The following is a 22,222-nucleotide window of genomic DNA, read 5'->3' on the forward strand; positions in this document are numbered from 1 at the left end:
AGATTTTCGAGGCGGCCGTCTGCTTTCTACCTTCGGCTTTCACCCTCTACCTCCCCAAGGTTTCGCTGCACTTCTGGCATAATTACAGCAATTTCGACAGTTTATTCCAGTTATGTAAAACATTATCCCATGTGAGCGTGAGTTTTTATCAAACACGGATGGGAGGGAAACACGTAAAAGTGTGAGAAGTTTCAGAACAGGAAATGAAAGTCACTTACATGCTTAAAAACTGAGATGACCTTGAAGTTTTGTATGGCTATAAAATTATCATTTTTTGAATGGGCAAATAGAAGCATTCATCACTTCTTTGAAGCAACTATAACTTTAAGTTAATAAAACACAATTTAGTTATTGAGCAAGTATCTAAAAATTCATTCATCGTTACGGTCTCCTTGCCTTTGTAAATTAAGCTGTCGGGTCCAAGTTTGTGGGAGTTTGACTTGCTTTGACCTTAAGCCATGTAAACATAAGTACGTAAATAAACCTGCAAAACAAAAATTCACTTTTTAAACGGTGATGGCAATGTTCAAGCCACAGTTACGCATTTAGCTAACAATGTCAATACTATGTTTAAGGCAAATTCTTTAAAACAAAATTTAGTTTTGAGGAGGTTTATAATCTTTATATTTCATATTTTTTTTTACATTTCATCGGTTTAGAATTAAAAGGTTCTATCTGACATTTGGTCAAAATTGAGATATTTGCATATTCTGATTCTGTGACAACTTATTTACAGTATGGCATGTTTTTTTTAAATGTATTTGAATCCACAGAATGCTTTGTCATATAACCTGACACCTCATTGACAGGGGAATATCAGAGGGAACAGTGCAACACAAATCAAAGTTTAAAAGAAATCTCAAGGTTTAATGTCTTATTGATACTCTTGTCAACCAGAGCAGCTCAAAAACGACAAAATTTTTTGTTTTGTATTAGGTTTTGTTGAGGAGGATTTTTTTTATAATTATTGACAAAAAGCTAGCCAGCGGCGCTAGCTTCCTAATAAAGTTACCTGTGTTTACATAGACTCTCATAATGAAGATGATGCCAAATAGTCAGCCATGTCAAGAGTCATGATTACAACAAAAAACATTATGTTTTTTCAGCCATACTTATCTCTAAAAGTTATTTGATCTGTCCAGCCTTTGGTGGATGAAACATCGAAACAACAATTAGCGCAGTCTTTTATGCTTAATTACACTAATTTCATGTTTTAACAAAAGTTATAAGCAAGTTGTTTATGTTACTTAAATGTATTGCTTTAATTAATGATTTGCAGATAGAACCTTATAATTTCTAAACTGAAATAGATTTTTCAGAACCCGCAGGTTCTATCTCCGTTTGACACCAAAAAAAAACCAATTACAGCGTAATGGTTGTGACATTTTGCATTATGAACATAAAAATGTTCAGAGAATAATTTTTTTACAATTATATTGAACCATCTGTTAATATTTTGTTATACTTGTTGATAGAGTCTAAACATCAAAAAAAGTTATATTTAAAAATTATATTTAATAAAGGGAAATAAACATGTGACAAAAAAAGGATGTGGTTTTTGGGAGACGATAAACTTTGTAGGATTTCTATAAAATAAAATGCAGAATCCTAAAGCAATAATACCCAATGAATGAAGAAGGGATCCCACTTTATAGAACATAAAATAGTTACTTTCTATTCATTTTCATGTGTCCATTTATGAGGAATATGTAGCGTTATGGATGTGACAATCCTGAAAATGGCACTTGCCCGACTATGAAAAATCATGCACTAAAAATAAAACAAATGCTTTATTAATTTGAAGAGAGATCTCACATGGGTATTTGAACCACCAAATGTTAAAATCTGTGCTGTTACCATAGTAAAAACTGATGGTAAAAACTTTGGTAAGGTTGCCCATTTACAAATTTCTGAAAATGTTGATATTGTACATTTGGAATACATTAAGGGTCTCTGTCTTTTCATGTATAAAATAGTTTTGTTCCTCATATCAGTTTTGCTATGTGAAATGCAAAAACTTTAAAGCTCAATCTCTCAAAACTACTTGGACCGCAGATAGAACCTTTTATTTCCAGGCAACTGAAACTTAAATATAGCTTAACTTTATATACTGTATAACATTTTATGTGTGGTTATGGACAGCATGTCAACTGACATAACTTGTCTCTTTCTTCCTCAGGGTAACGTGCTGAGGAAGACTCTCCTCACCCATTACTTCGGCAACCAGCGGCCCCATGCCAGATCCCTAGACTACAGCAGTGGAAACAGCTCTTCCTCTGGAGGTACAGCAAACAGTCGGCTCACAGTAAACAAACTCTCGCTTAACTTCACTTCTTCTCGTACCTGACTCTAATGAAGACTGACTTATTCACCGTCTCAGCACAGCTGGTGCTGTCACTTTAAATACAAGAGAAAAACATCAGTTCAGTACACAGAAACTCTCCAACAAATTATTTAGGAAATTAACTTTCAGAAAGATCAAATGGTTCTTACGTGTCAACGCCACAGCAAGCTTGTGGGGCTGGTTGGGGTACGTTGCCCAAATGTTGATTTACCTAATCTGATTTGGGAACATAGAAACCCTGTTTCAATACCTAGTGAGGTGGCTTGCTATCTACTGTCTACAGTATGGATGAACTTTTTGGATCAATATTTTAAATAGAGGGAGCTTGGAGCAGTGGGCTTGTCTTATCCAGGAATAGGATAGAGTTTGGGAAAGTGTGTTATCTTAGAAGTTAGAGGTTGCTTTTTACATTTTGGAAGATACTTTGCATCTTGACTGACCTGTTATACCTTATAATGCTGTCTTGCTAGATTTTATTACAAAGAAACATATTAATGACATGTTGCAAAGTAATTCTTTGTTACTTGTAATCATATCTGTCATAAGTTTTTCACCTACTGTTCCACTTGTGTATATGGTTGAGTGACAGTAAAGAGATTTGATTTGTTGCTAGTTGAGTCGATTCAGATTCAGTTCGAATTTGGTTGGAACCCAATTTAAAACGAATGCTATATAAAGACCTACAATATGGGTTTTGGAAATGCACTGTATGATGTATATTGTATATTTGGATGTGTCTATAAGACATACTAACAAAGCAATCCTTTGACAGGAGTGTGATTATTGTATGGTTTCGATCACGTTGTAACAAATTAACTAACACATTGCTTTTGTGTTTACATGTGTGCATGTATATGTTTAGGTGGTTCTCCAGGGCAAGACTCTGATAAACCAGGCACTAGTGTTGCCGATATCCAGTGCATGTTAGACAGTGTTGGTGCTTCTGAGCTGGTCATCGATCTCATCGTCAGCTCTAAGAATGACCGTATCTTTGAGGAGAGCATTCTGCTGGGCATCGCTCTCCTTAGAGGAGGGAACACACAGATCCAGGTAAGCACAGGTGCTGCCCAATCCATGCGTATACCCGGATCTTGCAGGTGCCGGTGTTTGATGTAATTTCTTGTCATCACACCCCGCAGAACTCTTTCTATAATCAGCTGCACAAGCAGAAGAAGTCTGAGAAGTTCTTTAAGGTCTTCTACGATCGCATGGAACAGGCTCAGAAAGAGATCCGCTCCAGCGTGTCAGTCAACATGTTTGAGCTGAGCTGCAGGAAGAGAGAGGAGGAGGGAGATGGTGTGGGAGTGAGAAATAAGAAAGGTAAACTTCCTGTTTTTCGGTTCATCCTAAAATAAGAAGAATAAAATGAGTACTTTAATTTTTGCAGGATGACTTTAATGAGAGTTAGATGGCAGAAATGGGAATTTGGGCTTTGCTTAATTGTCTTGAAAATATGGTCACAATACGAAATCCCAATACCCTTACAGTAGGCTTCATTTTCTTTACTAGTTGTAAGTCCCTAACAAATTGTGTTTAAGATTATTTCGAAATGTAAAAAAATTCAGGTGTAAAATATGATCAAAAAAGATATGTTCGAGGTGGGATTCAATTGCCAAATTTTAGTGGCGGTCATCTATTAATTTTCTCAATAATATACAGTAATGACCTAATGTCAAATAATGTCATAAAATAATTCAATGGTAATAAATAAATAAAAATGCAGTATGTTAAGCATAAAAAACCTTTTCTTATCATTTTTCAAATCTTCCTGTAATAAAACTCAACCCAGACTTATAAATGAAATGCTGCATTTACACTGTAACTGTGTCATTGGTTGAATGAATAGTCTCTGACAAACAAGTACTTCTTAATGCATAACTATTCATGTAAGTGCATTTGTTGCCCGAGGCGACTTTAATGTCAGGACCCGCAGATGTCTGAATAAACATCTGTCCCTGATTCAGCTGCTGCCTGTCATGTCACATGAGGTCATGTGAGGGGTAGCTCTGGTTTATCAAAGGCTGGACATTAAGAAGCAGTCTTTTATTTGAAGAGAGAAAAATTTATTCCAAGTTCGGTTCATCTCAAAGAGAAGCCGTTTGATGTGGTGCCAAATATGAGTTTGTTTGACTATAGAAATTAGGAGGATTAGGGTTCAGTTACCCATGAAAAAGGTGATCACTACTGTAAAACCAAAAGCTACAACCTTGTTTGAGTGACTTTTAATAGTTCTTTAGTATGCTAAAAAATAGCGTAACACAAATGTGTTGGCTGTGTGGAGAAACATTTTTCGATGTTGCCGTTGAAAGTAAATATTAATGCATTTTTAATATGCCAAAGCATACAGTTCAAAAGCAGTATTGTGCCAAAATCTGTAAATATTTCCTAACCTGATGTTCTTTTTCTTTGGCTCTGTAAAGTTCGAGATTCCTTGTACATCAGAGAGGACGTTCGGGTTCAGCTGAAAGACGCCTCCTCTGTCACCTCCAAGGCGTACAGCACCTTTCGCCGAGAGCTGGACCCTGATATGGAGCTGATGGGGTCCGGATTGGAAGGGACAGAGGAGGTGGTGGAGGAAACCCAGATGAGCCAGGCCATCACCATCATGAAGCCCATCCTACGGTTCCTTCAGCTGCTCTGCGAGAACCATAACAGGGATCTGCAGGTGCGGTGCAGCTCATCTTGTCAGAGGTTTTGTTTAGGTTCCAGGTTGTAAGACTGTGTGGATAAGGTGTCTGCCAGATGCATCAATGTTAATGTTTCACATAACAGTGATTAAGAATGTCCATTCCCAACATTAAGCTGCTTACTTTTTATGATTTGAAGAGTAAAAAAAATGAAAATCAATTCGCCTAAACCAGATTTGGAAATCTGTCTCTATTCAGACCTTTACTCTGAGTCCAACCCAGAGACCAATTATTGCCACTCAGGACTTTAGATTTTGGTTTGTGTTGTTAGTCCAAATCTTTTCGTGCTCTTTACACAGAACTTTCTGCGAGACCAGAACAACAAGACCAATTATAACTTGGTGTGCGAGACGCTGCAGTTTCTTGACTGTATCTGTGGAAGCACCACAGGAGGTTTGGGTCTGCTGGGTCTCTACATTAATGAGAGGAATGTGGACCTGGTCAACCAGACGCTGGAGACCATCACAGAGTACAGCCAGGGTCCATGCCACGAGAACCAGGTATCGACCCCTCCTCTTCAGTGGACAAATGTGTTTCCACACAGACTTTGTGAACTTATTTCTGTCCTGATTATTGATTATGCAAAAGGACAGGCTATTCTACACGCCAGATACTTAATGAATAAACAAATTTTGCAATGAGCATCTGTTACAAGTTTCAGATAACAAGTGGAGTTTCAATTTAGGTCTTTAGGATGATAGATTATCCTTTTTCTCCCACAGTCATGCATAGCCAGGCACGAGTCAAATGGCATTGACATCATCATCGCACTCATCGTGAACTCGATTGATCCGCTAGGAAAACACCGGCTTGACCTCGTGCTGGAGCTGAAGGTAGGTGTTTGTGCACTGTTGCTCATGTGGATCCTAGAAGGAGGCGGTTGATTCAGTCATAATAACATTTTACGGATGATGAAGTAACCCGTTTTGAAGCATTACAGATATTTGTTTTTTGTTATTGGTGTTTTCTGCCTTTATTTAAAAAAATGTGTGTGTTAAAAATGAAAGGATTTGATTTACTTACAAATTTGATGTTTTATAATATCATTAAACAGCTTTTTAAATAGTTATTAAAAAGTGTACAATACTGCTTGATATGTAAATGTTCCAAAATTAAATTGATATAATGTATCAAAAAAATGATCAATTAGCTTCAGGACAATAGGTTATTATTGCATGTCACAACCATTTAAGTAAAAAATGTCTCTTTCAATACAATGAAAAACCAGAACAATGCATCTAAACTACTTCTGGCCATTATGGAGAGCCGTCATGATAGCGAGAATGCCGAGAAGATCCTGTACAAGATGAGACCCAATGAACTGGTAAGTAAATAATCTGAAATTTAAGGGCGTCATTATGAACCCAATATGTATTTATTAGGCTTTGCTCATGTGTTTTCATATATATATTTTCAAATATACAGGTTGATGTGATTAAAGAGGCCTACGCTCAGGGAACAGAAAGTGAGATTGATCAAGAGACATCATATCATATCAAACCTAAAGATGTTGGCCACAACATGTACATCCTGGCCCATCAGGTAAGAATCCTGCATAACACATTGCGGAAAATGGAGTCTTGCGGTGGCACGATTGGTTAAGAAACAAATATCAAAAGTACAAAACAACCGAATATCACAAAGAACGTGGCCATCCACGTGCACATTTGCATTGTCTATTATAGAAAAGCCCTGTGAGGAGAAGTTCAAGCCTCTGGAGAGGAAATCCTCCAGCCAGCTGTGTGTTTCTCAGTCTCAAACTTTCACTTCCTCCTGTATTCATGTCGGGTTCAGCCATCTGCCAGACGATTTATTTCTGTCGCTAATTGGCTGCTTTCATTATGACTCCGACACAACTTTTAAGTGTTCTTCCATCTTTGTTTTTCCAGACACGCTCTCACATCACCTCACACGAGAGAACAAATGTGCAAGTACACTGTAAAAAAAACAGTGTGCTGTTATTTTTACAGATTTTCGTAAAATGTAACCTCCCCAAAATGTTACTGTTTTTTTTAAATAGTAAAAAAAGCGTAAAATTACAGTAAAAAAAATGCAAACTTACAAGAAAATCAGGAAATACAGTGAGGGAAATAATTGTGTAAGTTTGCCTGCTTACAAAGAAATAAAGGGTCTATAATTTTTATGGTAGGTTTATGTTAACTGATCGAGAAAGAATATAAAAAAATCGGGTGAAAAAAAGTGATATAAAGGTTATAAATTGATTTGTATTTCAGTCAGTGAAATAAGTATTTGATCCTCTACCAACTAGCAAGAATTCTGGCTCCACAGATTGGATATGTGCCTATATGGAGCACAGATTAGTCCTGTCTCTTTAAGAAAGTACTCATAAATCAGCTTGTTATGTATATAAAAGATGCCTGCCAACAGAATCTGTATCTTTCATTTCAACCTCACCACCACCATGGTCCAGACCAAAAGGTTTTAAAGGATGTCAGGGACAAGATTGTAGACATGCACAAACCTTGAATAGACTACAGACAGATGCTTGGTAAGAAGAAGACAACTGTTGGTACGATTATTTGGAAATAGAAGAAATACAAAATAACTATCAAATGCCCTTGTTCTGGAGCTACCTGCAAGATTTCCCCAATGGAGTAAAGATGATCATGAGAAAGGTTAAAGATCAGCCCTGAAGTACACGGAAGAAGCCTTTTAATGATTTCAAGAGAGTTGGGAACACAGTTAGCAAGCAAATGCCACAATAGATAGAAATCCTGAAGCACCCGCTAGGTCCTCCTGCCCAAGAAGGCCCATGTGTCTTGTTTGAAGTTTGACAATGAACATCAAAATGATTTAGAAAAGGCTTTGGTGAAAGTGCTGGCACTGCTGTGAGACCAAAATTGACTCCTGTGTTTGAATGGAGAAAAATGTTGACTATGACCCCAAGAACACCATTTCTATCCTGACACATGTGCAAACCTGGTGACCAACTTTCAGAAATGTTTTACCTCTGTGCTTGCCAACAAGGGTTTCTTCACAAAGTACAAAGTGTGTTTTGCTTTGGGATCAAATACTTATTTCACTGACTGAAATGCAAATCAATTTATGACCATTATATGAAAATAAATCCCAGATTTTTTTATATTATGTCTCTATCAGTTAAAATAAACCCTTATAGATCCTTTATTTCTTTGTAAGCTGCCAAACTTATAAAATCAGCAAGAGATCAAATAATTATTTCCCTCACTGTATGTACTTTTACAGGGGAAATAATCATTATAAAACGTTCCTTTTTTTACAGTGTATGCAAAGCTCTCTCAGAGTTTGCTTTGCTGTAAATTTTCATACGATATGCGTCAGGATGTTCAGCTGAAGTTTGAATAATCGGCACAGGGTTTGCCAGTAATTTTTTTAGTGTAGTTCCTCACATTAAGAAAACAAAACAGTAGCTAAGACTAAAAGAAAAAACAGTAAAGTTGGGAAAAATAGGGAGATAATACATTTTGTTGGGTAAAAATGTACATTTGCTCAGTGAGTCGTATTGAATGATGTCATAAGCTTTTACACAAAGAATTCTGAATGTTCTCATCGTCCTCTTTTTTCATCGTACAAATAGAATGACAAAAAGAATGACATTTATTTAGTGTGTTTTCGTCTACGTACTTTGCTGTCTCTAAATTCTTCTCAATAGATTCATGATGTTCAATGATAGTTTACTCAAAATGAAAATTCTGCTATCATTTACTCTCCCTCTTGTCATTTCAAACCTCTATATTTTGAAGAATGTTGTTAAATGAATATTCCTTAACACTTTCATCAAAATATATTTTTTGCGTTCTGCGTTACAAAGAAAGTCATAAAGCCTTAAAATGACAATGAACGATGAAAGAATGTTCATTTTTGGGTGAACTATCACTTTAACTTGTGAAATGAAAATATTCCTGGGAACGTTGTTTGGAACATGGCTCAGCTCCCTATGAGGAGAAACTATTACCTTGTTTGAGTCTTGAGTACTTCACATTATTTATTTTCATCAGTTTATGTAGAAGCAGAAAGACAAGACATATTCATCCTTGATCAAGGTTGAAGGGAAATGAAAGGAAAATTCTTTCATCATTTACTTTCCCTAATGTTATTTCAAACCTCTATATGACTCTTTCTTCAGTGCCACAAAAGAAGATATGTTGAAAAACGTTGCTAACATTGTTCCCAATTGACATCTATTGTACGGACACAAAACCCCTTAGACATTTCTCAAAACATCTTCTTTTGTGTGGCACTGAAGAAAAACTCATACACAGGTTTCAAATGATATGCGGGTGAATAAATAATGACAGAATTTGTACTATTGGTAAAACTACCCTTTTAAAATGTAACAATATCCCTTTCTGACTTTTGGGTTCTGCGAGATGTAAACACTGTGTCAAGTTTTGTGATAGAATGGCCAACTTGTGCCCTGTTAAGAGGAGAGCAAACCATTTTTTTTATCTCAATGCCCTGTGAAAATAATAGAGGGCTTTTTTTACATTTATTAATTTGGCAGACACTTTTATCCAAAGCGACTTACAAGTAGGAGAGCATATAAACATTTTGTCAACACGCTAAACAGTACCGTTAGTTTACAAGGTCATGCTACTAGGAAGATTAAAGCTGGATATGATTCTTCTCTTGAATGTGAACCGCTTGGTTCCTGTTAAGCATTATTGATTCTTTGCTTCCTTTTGATCCTGTCATCCGGTGGAAATGATCAAAAAATTGTTGTCAGGGTGCTGTTTTGGTTACAGGCCTGGATGTCATCATCTCACTGTGGGTATCCAGGCATTAAGAGAAACACCAGAGCTCCGCTAGTGGGCTTCCCCTGAAATGTGTGTTTGATTTAGAGATGATCAGATCGATTAATCCGGCCTCATATGCACCGATTCATCCATGATATTATGAAACGACTCGATCACTAATCTGTCACTAATACACCCATATTGAGCCGTTGTTTCTGATATCTGTTGAAATTGATGTATTGACTGCTGTGTTTCTGATGATCAGTTGGCACGACATAGAAAAGACCTCCAGCAGAGTTTGAAACCTGGCCCTGACCTCAGCATCGAAGGAGATGACGCGCTCACATACTTCACCAACCACACCGCACAGATTGAAGTATGTCATGTTTTTATGTTTCATTGTTTAGTTTCATAATTTTTGATCATAACATGAGACAAGGTTTTTATGTTTCACATTTCAGATTGTGCGTCATGACCGCACCATGGAACAGATAGTGTTTCCTGTGCCCAACATCTGCGAGTACCTAACGGAAGAATCGAAAGTGCGCGTGTTTACAACCACAGAGAGAGATGACCAGGGCAGCAAGGTCAATGATTTCTTCCAGCAGTTCGACGATCTCTACAATGAAATGAAATGGCAGAAGAAAATAAGAAGTGAGATGGTTTTCTTTGCAGAGAAATGTAACCATCACAACCTTGTGTCTAGTTTGTACTGATTTCATATTGACTTATTACGCTGATGTATTGATGTTTTTGCAGGTAACGCACCACTCTTCTGGGTGTCGAAGCATATATCTTTATGGGGTAGTATCTCATTTAACTTTGCTGTGCTGGTCAATTTGGCAGTTGCACTTTTCTACCCATTTGGAGATGATGGCGATGAAGGTAGTTCATGCTTAATAATTTTTATGTCTGTAATCATCTTTTCCATCCTTTTTTTAATTATTTCTAAATGGCATCCATAATAAAAGTGTTTACATATTAATTTTGTTTATATTTTGTATTTATAAACACAAATACATACACATACATTTATCTATTTATATATATATATATATATATATATATATATATATATATATATATTTGATATATATATGAAATATTAAGATGTGTTTGTTTATATTTACCAATAATTGAAATTATTTATAAATGTTTATTAATTTTATTATTTTATATTTTTCTTAAATATATGCATATGTATACAGTGCATATGTGCACAGACATATGTAAATACAAACTTATATTCCGGATTCAATAAATTGTGATAAATAGTTTGACATGTACATTTTTTTCTATTTATTTACGTTTGTGATAGTCTAATATTACATTATTCATATTTTTTAACTTTGGTGTGTCGACTTTATACATATTGACAGGTGCAAACAGGTTTTTTTTTTCCCAACACTACACAAGTTATTTTTACAAAGAACCTTTCCCTTTTCTGTTTCATGGGAAAAATTTGAGAAATTACAGATTATAAATTAAATGTCATTGATTTTTTTATTTAAAGATATAAATGTTTTAAAAAATATACCCTCTTTTTGCGGGGCAATTTACACCCACAAGATTCTATAATACTAAGCAATAAAGACCATATCATTTTACAGTATTAATTAATCAATTCATATTTTGTTTATTTCGTCTGGCAGGTACGTTGCCGCCGCTCCTGTGCTTCTTGCTTTGGTTGGCCGTGATTGTGAGCACCTTCATGCTATTTGTGCTGCCTCGGCCTGGTGGCATCCTGGCGTTCCTGGTCACCATCATCCTCCGCTCTATATACACACTGGGTTTAGCACCCACGCTGCTGCTCCTGGGGGCTGCCAACGTAAGACAAATTCATTATCACCCATTCATGCTTCGTGCAGCCTGTCAACTGTCCGTAACTGTTAATAGATTAAATGTCAGATTGTATTTAAAACCTCAGTTCTGTTAGAAAAGACCATAAACATTCCAGTAAAACACTGAATAAATGCTAGAAGCAGCTTGATATATGGCTTAATGTGAAAAACGACCGTGGATGATATTTTGAAGATAGAACTTGATGTGCTTGATGTGTGATCATATAAGAGCGATTTCATACCTTTCCAACCAATTGGAGCTTCAGTGTTGAAACTGCGGACTCTACCCTCTGTTGTGTCAGTCTGTGCGTCTGCTCCTGCTGGCATCTCCGCAGCCATTATGGCACCGCATGTAGAACCAGCAGAGACATGTGCTGAAACAGATTCTGAGAGTCTGGGATTTATTTTGTAGTTGACACCACTTCAGGAACCAGATTTCACGTTGGGTATCAAGTCGTAACCCGAAATTGTAAAAACAAATATTGCCAAATATTGAATTGAAAGGCCTAGGGCCAACATTACGCAATATAAATATTAAATAAAGTAACGTAATAATTAGTTTCTAAATGTTTCTTGAAATGTAGTTGCTTTATAATTCACAACACAACACACATTCTGGCATTTCTGACATGTTAGATTATTTGTTTCCAAAGGATTTGAAATGACGCTGCTATTTGTGGTGCACTTTATTGCATTTATACAATCACCGTTGTTACACGACCCTATCAGAACACGCGTTACCCATATCAGATGAGAACCTCCAAAACTGGCACTGAAAAGTATGAAGGCTGTTTTTTAATGTGATCTTAAGGATGTTTCCAGCTCTAATGGTACGAGTGCATTGTCTCTTCACAGCTGCTGAATAAGATTGTGTTCCTGGTGAGTTTTGTGGGGAACCAGGGCACGTTCACGCGAGGGTACAAGGCGGTCATCATGGACATTTTCTTCCTTATCCATGTCGGTTACGTCATTGTGTGCATGTTGGGTCTGTTTGTACACGAGTTCTTCTACAGCATACTGGTAAGAGTCCGTATTTACAACTTAATAAATATAACTATAGAATTAAACATGTATGTCTCTTTATTTTATATTTATGTAGTTTATTTAAACAATATTATACAAGAGGCTGTGCTGTGGGTTGTTTACATTTGACAGTATATTCACATTATATGACACTTTAGCTATTTTACCAAGCAAATTTATTATAGTGCTTTTCACTAAAAGATATAGTGCTTCTTCATAGTTGGCCTCCATGAGTGTTTTAAAGTGATATGTTTGTTAGAACTGTATATTGAACTGTAGGTTGTTCAATTTGATTCACGTTCCTTTGCAAGCTCAGTCTTTTCTTACCTTTTCAATCTCTGTAGCTGTTTGATCTCGTTCGGAGGGAAGAAACGCTTTTGAACGTAATGAGAAGCGTGACAAAGAACGGACGCTCCATCTTCCTCACAGCTGTTTTGGCCATCATCCTGGTGTACCTCTTCTCCATCGTGGGATTCCTCTTCTTTAAAGATGACTTTCTGATGGAAGTGGACCATCACCCTTCATTAAGTAAGTCTGAAGTATCCTGGTCTGCATGTTCTTATGGTCATCCGCTCAAGAACGTGTTGTTTCGGTCTTACATTTCTTATTACCGTGACGTTCTGAAGTGCGGAGGTCATTATCATGTAACAGCGAGGAGCTGGACACACCCGAGGGATTATTTGTGTAAATATTTTAGCGAGATTAATGAAAGGCTTCCAGTTTTGCGACTCATTTTTTGGGCATGCATTTACATATGGACGTGTTACCGCTGCAATAGCCGTGTACAGTATTTATGTCCGTGTGCTTCTTTATGTAAACACACATTGCTGTGAGGCTGTGTTGAGATGGGTGAGTATCTGCTAGCACATGGCACCTGTTGCATAACCCGGCATAGGCCACACTCCCTTATGTAATCACTTCCTCTCTGGACTGTAGCCCTACACAAACACCAGGGACGAAAGGGCACATTCGTAAAACACATGCATGCATGTGCTGGAATACAATAAACATCATTTATTAAACTTTCGACTGAGTAGATTAGCTTCAGATGTCAGTTTGTGCTGAAGACATCGAAGCTAAATCAATCCAGTCCTTTGAATTGTTGAAAAAACAGATCACCAAATATGTAACTTTCTGTCGTTTACTGTCCCTCATGTTGATCCAAACCCATATGAGTCCTACCATGAAACTCAAAAGATGTAAGACGGGATGTTAAGGATTTATTAAAGCAAGTCATGTGGGAAGGCATATATTTATGCGGGCTTTTATGGGTTTATGAGAAGTTCCTTGAAAGATGAATTTAACAAACAATTACAGTATTTGTCTGCTTCGTTTTTTAGAGAGACCAAATATGAGGGATTCCAAGAGCTGTTCAAGTGAGACGTGTTCTAACTCCCCCTTTAAACCTCAACACGGTAAGTCAGTACACCCAAAGGTAACTGGACAAATTGGCCAAAGATCCAGGGCAAATAAACCACACTTAACATGTGTGAATATTAATGCATTATTGCAAAATGTCATTGATACTAGTAAAAAACCAAATGCCATGATTTTCCACATTTTTGTAATTTATTGAAAGACATACAATACATTAAGACTTCATATTTTTTACATAGCTCCTCAGTTTCTCCTTTAAATTGACCTCTATCACACCCTTCTGAATAACATGGTGCCATGTTTCATTTGTGTGCGTATGGATTTTATATGTGTTTGTATTTCAAGGTAGTCCTCTCGTCTCTAGAGGTTGAGGTGTTGAGGATTGTGTGTGTGTTGAAGGCATGACTCATGTGCCGCTTTGTTCTGCTTTGTGCTACGAGTCTTTATAGATCACCTGTGCCTGTAGATATCAGCACGTGTCTCTCTCTCTCTTTCTCGCTCGCTCCCTCTCTCTGTCTGCTGTCTGTTGACCTCTCTGAAAGAATGAGCGATGAAATGTGACAGTCTCTCTTTACATTTTTATGCGTCTTTTCATAGTCTCTGCTGTACATTTTAAAAAGGCTCATGTCAGTATGACATAATGAACTTGAAGACATAAACTGATATAGCACAGTACAATATGTTAAATCCAGCAGGGGTCCAACAATGCAAAATCATGTTTATTATAGGTTAAATTGTAATCCTATTCATCCTATGTAATCCTAGTTTCATATACCTTTGAAAATCTTTATAATCCACAAACCATTAAACTGTATATACGCGTGTCTGTGTGCATGTGTCCATCCCAGGGGAGGAAGTAGTTGATGGTGTAGAACGTGTCTGTGACACCCTGCTGATGTGTATCATTACGGTCCTGAACCACGGGCTGAGGAACGGAGGAGGAATCGCAGATGTTCTGCGCAAGCTCTCCAAAGAAGTGAGCGAAATGTCATCAACACAACACACTCGGACATGAGCTACACCAATAAATCACAATGTTGCAAATACATTCACAGCAGTGGAGACGACAGGCATCTCTTCTTCATACAAGGCTTCTGCATTCACTTTACTCTCTGTGTGCATCTAACTATACGCTTTGAAGCGTTGCAGAATCAGTCACGCTAGCTTCAAAGGCTTCTGTCGGTTTGAGTCTCTTTCAGGATGATAGAAAACTGCAGAACAATAATTTCATGATAATCTGTAATAGAGGTGACTTCAAAGCAGTTGTTTAGGAGGTTTTAGGATTTACTATTTAATAACCTATATGTTCAGCCACAGTCCAGTTCTAAACTTCAGTTGAGACATAAAGTCATCCCACAGCAAAGTAAAAGACTGACAGATGACAAGTCGCATGAAAACTGATAAAAATCCAGGTTATCACATAAAAATATATTTTTCGAATTTTCCTAATTACAAATAGGACTGTTGTATTGCCTAAAAGTGAATATGAACGTGTTTTCTATGCAGTATTTGGGTTAATAAAAAAGATATATTTTCTATTATTTTGACTTGTTTCTCCAGTTTTATTTTCTGTAGATAAATATTCCATAAACTTCCTAATGTTGCTCCTCAGGAGCCCATGTTTCCGGCGCGTGTCGTGTACGACCTCTTGTTCTTCTTCATCGTCATCATCATTGTGCTAAACCTCATCTTTGGTGTGATCATCGATACATTCGCTGACTTGAGGAGTGAGAAACAGCGGAAGGAGGAGATTCTGAAGACCACCTGCTTTATTTGTGGTACGTCTTTGCTGTCCATTCATGCAGAAATGAGAGTGCTAATGCTGACACAACCCATGTTTGCATATCAGTATATTTCAGTATAATTCAGTATGTCCTCATGGAGGAAAGCATGAGCCAATCATAAGACAGTATAGTCTTGTAAAACTATACTGTGTCTTTTTTGATGCAGTACATAAAATCTATAAGACACAGTAAGGCCCCTTTGATGTGAGCTTTTCTCAACATCTGCACACCAGAAAAACATCCTGGAAAGTCTTGGAACCATCCCGTAGATTGACTCTAAGCAGATGTCACGATATGTTAAACTGACTACGTTTGAATTAGTATAAGAGGTCTGTGAATGCACTTTTTATTTAAACGATTGAACTGTGATCATGGTGAAATTTGAAAAGAGGAAATAAAGTTTATGTAAGAGAAATCATCGAAGAATAAGGTTGTACAGTGACTTAACCGCAGTGAAGCGCTATGAATGAAACAAAGTGATTCCTATAGTCAGACAAAAAGAACCCTTTTTTCAAATTTTGTTATCTGTTTGTTTTCAGGCCTTGAAAGAGACAAGTTTGATAACAAGACCGTGTCTTTCGAGGAACACATCAAGTCGGAGCACAACATGTGGCACTATTTGTACTTTCTTGTCTTGATCAAGGTGAAAGACCCCACAGAGTACACGGGTCCCGAGAGCTACGTGGCCCAGATGATAAAGGTTAGTTCATTGCAACATTTTGGGCTTTTTTAATTATCGCGCCAAATTGTTCTTGTTGCTTAATCGTTCCACTCCGGTTTCATTTTCCACCGCAGGGCTGATAGCAATTTTTTTTAATGTAAACACAATTGCATCACACGCTACCTTGGTAACACAAGAGACTGAGCTATAACGCCTCTGTGCATTCATTAGCATAATTCCGCGCCTAGAACAGTTTGGTATCGTGCCATGTCGAACCAGGCTCACGTGGAAACGCAACTAACCGTTTCAGACTGTGCTTAGAACGGGTCGGAGCGATGGTGGAAAATCGCTCATAGTATCATTGTTTGTACATCCACTCATTTCCTAAGAGAATTTTGTTTTGCTCACGGTCTCACTTAGCCAAAGCTTTGTTGGTCAAGAACCGACCCATGTAGATAAAGACGTATGACTGACATTGCAAGGGATTTCATTTTAATTGGATGTGCTATCAGTCGTGAACTATAAGTTGAACAGAACTATTACACCACAAAATCAAACCAGTGTTACAACTCTATAGAAAGACTACGAGTGCATTGAAAAAACAAAAAAAAGTTGTGTAAAGTTAGTCCAATGCATAAGAGCTAACTAGACGCTAGTTTTGTTTTCATTGAATGGTTAGCGTGTAAACTGTGGGACGTCCGTGGGTGTGCCGTCTGAGCCTCAGACAAAGTCACAGTATGCTGTGCCTGTGCCAATACGTCTGCCACAGTCAATGACACGGCCAGTTGTGTTTTCGCTCAACAAGCGGTAATTTATTTCCAAACTTGTGAATAAAATATTCATTACAACACTTAATTGACGCATGATTTATGTTTTGATTAAATAACTTTGCCTGTAAGCGGATTCTTGTTTGCTTTGTCATTGTTGACGTTGTTGGCAGCACAAACCAAGGACTCCCACAGAGAGTTTGCTGAGAATGTGTGTGTGTCTCTGTGTCTTTGCCACTGACTCCAAGCTGACTGTCTACAGCAGGCGCCATCAGAAACAGACAGAAACGCCCCTTAAAACAGGAGAAAGACTCCCTGCATTGAAGTTCCTTGAAGAGTTTGTGTGTGTGTGTGTGTGTGCGTGCATGCGTGTTTGTTTGTTTATGTTTATATGTGTGTGTAAGTGACCTTGCATCTCATATATTGAAGCAGTGTAGTAATTAAAACCCTTGTTAAGGGTTCTGTCTCTCTGATAATGGTGCTAAAGATCATACTGTAGTGGAGGTGGTTTTACTTTATACAGAGAGAGGAGTTTTATTATATTTCATAAAATACACTGTGAATAGATAACTCGCTTTATTAACCATGTAGAGTTGAGCACTACACTCTTACACACCCATTGAGAATGTTTATAAAAAAATTCACAAAAATTGCAGAAGAAAACATTGACGTGAAATTTGTATGTAAAATGAAACTGTGAAAAGGTCTGTCTGTCCATCTATCATCTAATTTCATTGGCGTATTAAATCATTATTGGGTGTTGCCACAAAGACTCTCATTAAAGCTGAGACAGGAGTGATATGAGATGTATGGCCAATGCATAGAAATGATTGTTTAGTTTTTCCGGTAAAATGATTTGTTCTGTCTCAGATCTTCATCTCTTGTATGATAACAACAGACATGATACTGTAGCGGTATATAAAGCACTGCAGTCTGACTCTTTTGCGTGTTTGTTTAGTCTAAGGTCAAATTAGAACACACACGTACACGCTCTACAAATGGACCCTGACTAACATCATTGCCCACATTTAAAGCAAAAATCGCCTATAGAGGAAGATACACTTCTCTAGTAAGAACATCATAAAGATTAATACACAGGCTTGCGTTCAAGCAGGTACGCCGCAGTATACTGTTATGTTTGTGCGTGATTATCACTCACAGTCTGTTGGAGAGAGAGAGAGAGAGAGAGAGAGAGTGCAGGTACTGCAGCAGTCACACTGTTATGTAACCTATCCCAAGTGGCCCGCGATTAGCTCAGCCTATTCACACGTGCTCTCCTGTCCTACACACACACACACACACACCTGCTACACCGCTCATTATCACACAGTGAGTCAGACATCTCCTTGGCAACGCTGTCGTCATGCACTGTCGGCAGCATCAAGAAAAAAACGTCTCGGCCTCTAGACTTGCGATCAATGCGGGTTCAAAGGTCACAAATTCACCATGGGATGTGTCTCACTTCTGATTTTCCCCCCAGCTGGGCGTCTCGAGCCGTATGTATGTGTGTGTGTGAGAACAGATCACTGCAGGAATGTGTGCAGCGGCCAGCCATGTTAATCAAACTGATTATTGCAATCATGCTTCTATTTCCAGAGCCGATTCGACGGCGGAGCTCTGAAACCGCTTTTCAGTTACAAAACAGCGGCTTTATAGCGATGAGAGGCGAGGACACGTGACGCAATTATTATGCTGTCTATCAGATGGGGAGAAATGTTTAATGGCACTTTAATGACAACTCAGACACCTTCCTCACACAAACGCCTGCCGTGGTGTGAATCTGCCGGTGCGAGTGTCTTCATATGATCGATCCACACTTAAAGCGTTTCATATTTTTGATTTTAAAATACCTCCTCATGTCACATTTAAAGTGCAGTGTCAGTCGTTCAGAGGAGATTTTGAATGCCCTGGCTCTGAAGTTGAACAGCATTTTTTATTTATTGGCAGGCCCGGTATCAGGCTAGGTGGACTGGAGGCTATTTAGAATGTCTGGTTGGGCAGCATTTTAGTAATATCGTCGTAGTTCATTGCATGAATATTTTTCCCATTTTTCTGTGACAAATCACTTGACTAATCATATTTATTAGATCATATTAATAAAAAGTATTTTAAGAACCAGTGTTTACATTTTTTGGAGGATCTATTGACAGAAATGCGATAGAATATACATAGCTGAAATGTCTTCAGGTATGTATAAAGCATTTGTTTTTATTACCTTATTATGAGCTATTTCTACCTACATACACCCCTTACATGGATTTCGTCATGTTGTTTCTAAAGTAGCCGTAAACAGACATACTGCGCTACAGAGTGCTTTTCGTAAATACATTATCTCCTTCGGGAAAGAAGCGGAAACGTGACATCTTTGTCCTGTGTCACCTGCCGTAGTGCTTTGAAAGGGAGGGTGGATTAAGACATTGGTTGCAATTCACAGCCTCAACACTAGATACCGCTAAATTTCATTCTGTAACATGTGAGTAATCCAGGCAGGAAGCGGATCCACGTGCAGCATAAGATTGATTAAATAAAAATCAAAGTACTTGTAATAAAAGAATAAAGCAACAAGGAACAAAAGCAATTCATGAAAACAGCAGATAACAGGGACACTAAAACAACGACTGACCAATGACAAATGAAACACAAGGGATATATAATATACAATGAAATATATAATAAAACAATGAACATGTGACAATATTAACACTGAACTAATAATCAAAGAAACTACAAAATGACCTGAGGAAACAGGAACTCAGGAAAACAAACGTAAAGACAGGGGAACACAGACTGAATCATGCTGCTTTTTTTTATTATCAGCTGCACAATTGTGCAGGGGCCCAACGAAAATCTGGGGCGGAAATGCCTCCCTACACACAGCCTGGCCTGTTGGTGGTCCACGACCCCCCTTTTAACGGATCTCCAGATATTTTAGAACTAAAAAATATTTTTTTCTGGGTCTCGATGTTTAACTAAATATAATAGAAGGCTGATATTTATGATTTGTAAATAATAACTTGTATGGATTTATGGATTGATTGTATTGGTGAGTAGATGTGCTGAATTTATAATATACTGTATCACAGCATCAATGCATGTCACGCCTAGCAATGCGCTTCGTGCATGACTGTATTCATAATATAGCACGGTCCCTCATGCTTTATAAAAAAGGCTTGATCGTTTAATACTCTCGAAGTCTTGTGAAAAAGAGACATTGTCTCCAATCAATCTGTTTTTTTTTTAACCAACCATGAAAAAGAGGCCAAAGGACAGCCTTGTTTTCATGTTTGTTTGTTGTATCCCTAAGTTGCATCTTTCAGTGAAGATCCTGAAAAATAAATCTGTTCATAAGACCCGAAAAATACAGTCTGGTCTCTGTTCCTCTGTCCTTGATTCACCTACGCTTTACCACACCTCCCGCATAAAGGCTTTAATGTTTTTTCGCGGACGTCATCATGAACCATTCCCTAATAAGAATTTATCTTCTGAAACTTGATTCGGTGCATATCTATCAGTGGTCCTGATTTTGATTTGAAGATTTGTTGTTGGAAAGACTTGTTCTATCGTACGCCAGAGAAAGCGAAGACGCAGAAGGCGTCTCGGGTATGTCTCCCCGCGAGTGTGTGCGTGTTGTGTGTGTTGTTTCGTGGTTGTATAAGATCGGAAGGCAGCGCTTTCCCACCTCTAAACATATCCTGGAACGCTCTGAGCACCTTGCATCGCTCCTGTCAGGCTGACTGTGAAGAGCACCTTACATAACTGCCTGTGATGAGCTGCTGCACTGTTACCCCCTCCTTATATCACACATGCCACAGACACAGACGGAAGACCCCCCCCCCCCACCCCCAGACAAGATAAAGTCATATACACACCGATCGCACACAATAAATTACAGAGCACAAACAACACTGTTGAACGCGAGCTACCGTGCAGGCCCACACACTTGACAAAGCATAATGACTCACTGTTATTATCTAAATCCAGGAAAAAATCCTTTTTTTACTCGGCCTGTTGTTTCTTTTGCATGAGAACTACTTTGTTTTTGGTACTATGTTTGCGTCATAATCTACTGAAGGACATTTTCACTTGAATCATTCTTTTAAATTCATTTATTGTGAATACTGTAATAGTGTTATTCAACCCAAGGTTGTGTGTATTTTTCGAACTCATTACTCCTTTTTATCCCTTTGTAGTGTTGCATGTAAAATCCATTCATTGCCATGTTCAATCTGTGCCTCGTGACCCTAAACCAAATTGGTTTTTCGGATATCTCCTCTAGCACATCCCTAATAAAAAAGATGAACAATTCCAAGTGTCATTCACATCTCCGTTTCTTTCAGGAGAAGAATCTAGACTGGTTTCCAAGGATGCGGGCCATGTCTTTATTGAGCTCTGAGGGAGAGAGCGAACAAAACGAGATCCGATTGCTGCAGGAGAGGTTGGACACTACCGTGGCACTGGTGGCACTGCTGTCCAGCCAGCTGGCTGAGCTTAAAGAGCAGGTAACGTATAGCACAACATGCTTGCGTCCCGTCCAATAGAGTGACCTGCATTCACACCACTCTATGAGCAAACCGGTCTTGTTCATGCTCAGTGAATCAAAGGTCTTTCTTCCTCACTTGGCCTCTGGAGTGTTGACTGTTCGGCCCCGCTGTGGAAGTGCGTCAACACAGGGGTGGGGCGGGTGGCCCGCGGCAACGTGGATGTTCCGGCTCTGCTCCGCTGTGTTAGATCGCTAATATCACCTGCCTGGCCCACATGTGATTCAACGCAAACAGTTTAACTAATTCACATGACACAGAGGGAGACAGAAAGAGAAGAGAGCTTTAGTTTTTAATTGGTTGGCGTTGGAAAGGAAATTGCTGCCCCATGGCTCGGTCTCATAAAAGCATCTCTCTGACTTATAGTTTCTGCAGGTTTCATAGCGTGTTGTGAGATTTAAGCTTCTCACTGTGTTCTGTGCTGTACCCGAGCATAAACATGCACAGTCACTGAGAATCAGCAG

At 38.2% G+C, this 22,222-nt stretch overlaps 1 protein-coding gene across 1 annotated transcript in view; it reads left to right on the plus strand.

Annotated features, from left to right (window-relative positions):
* Positions 1-22,222, plus strand: part of itpr2 (inositol 1,4,5-trisphosphate receptor, type 2) — a 62,392-nt gene that overhangs the window by 37,915 nt on the left and 2,255 nt on the right. The window contains exons 38-56 of the mRNA XM_056765659.1: positions 2,180-2,282; positions 3,207-3,394; positions 3,484-3,664; positions 4,765-5,009; positions 5,331-5,531; positions 5,754-5,864; positions 6,260-6,355; positions 6,457-6,573; positions 10,033-10,143; positions 10,229-10,421; positions 10,527-10,652; positions 11,420-11,595; positions 12,464-12,628; positions 12,976-13,159; positions 13,972-14,046; positions 14,857-14,984; positions 15,621-15,786; positions 16,332-16,492; positions 21,558-21,719. Coding sequence (XP_056621637.1) covers positions 2,180-2,282; positions 3,207-3,394; positions 3,484-3,664; positions 4,765-5,009; positions 5,331-5,531; positions 5,754-5,864; positions 6,260-6,355; positions 6,457-6,573; positions 10,033-10,143; positions 10,229-10,421; positions 10,527-10,652; positions 11,420-11,595; positions 12,464-12,628; positions 12,976-13,159; positions 13,972-14,046; positions 14,857-14,984; positions 15,621-15,786; positions 16,332-16,492; positions 21,558-21,719 — 2,889 coding nt within the window. The remainder of the gene's footprint in view (positions 1-2,179; positions 2,283-3,206; positions 3,395-3,483; positions 3,665-4,764; positions 5,010-5,330; positions 5,532-5,753; positions 5,865-6,259; positions 6,356-6,456; positions 6,574-10,032; positions 10,144-10,228; positions 10,422-10,526; positions 10,653-11,419; positions 11,596-12,463; positions 12,629-12,975; positions 13,160-13,971; positions 14,047-14,856; positions 14,985-15,620; positions 15,787-16,331; positions 16,493-21,557; positions 21,720-22,222) is intronic.

The sequence above is a fragment of the Triplophysa dalaica genome, chromosome 14 (genome assembly GCF_015846415.1).
Source record: "Triplophysa dalaica isolate WHDGS20190420 chromosome 14, ASM1584641v1, whole genome shotgun sequence".
Taxonomy (NCBI): Eukaryota; Metazoa; Chordata; class Actinopteri; order Cypriniformes; family Nemacheilidae; genus Triplophysa; species Triplophysa dalaica.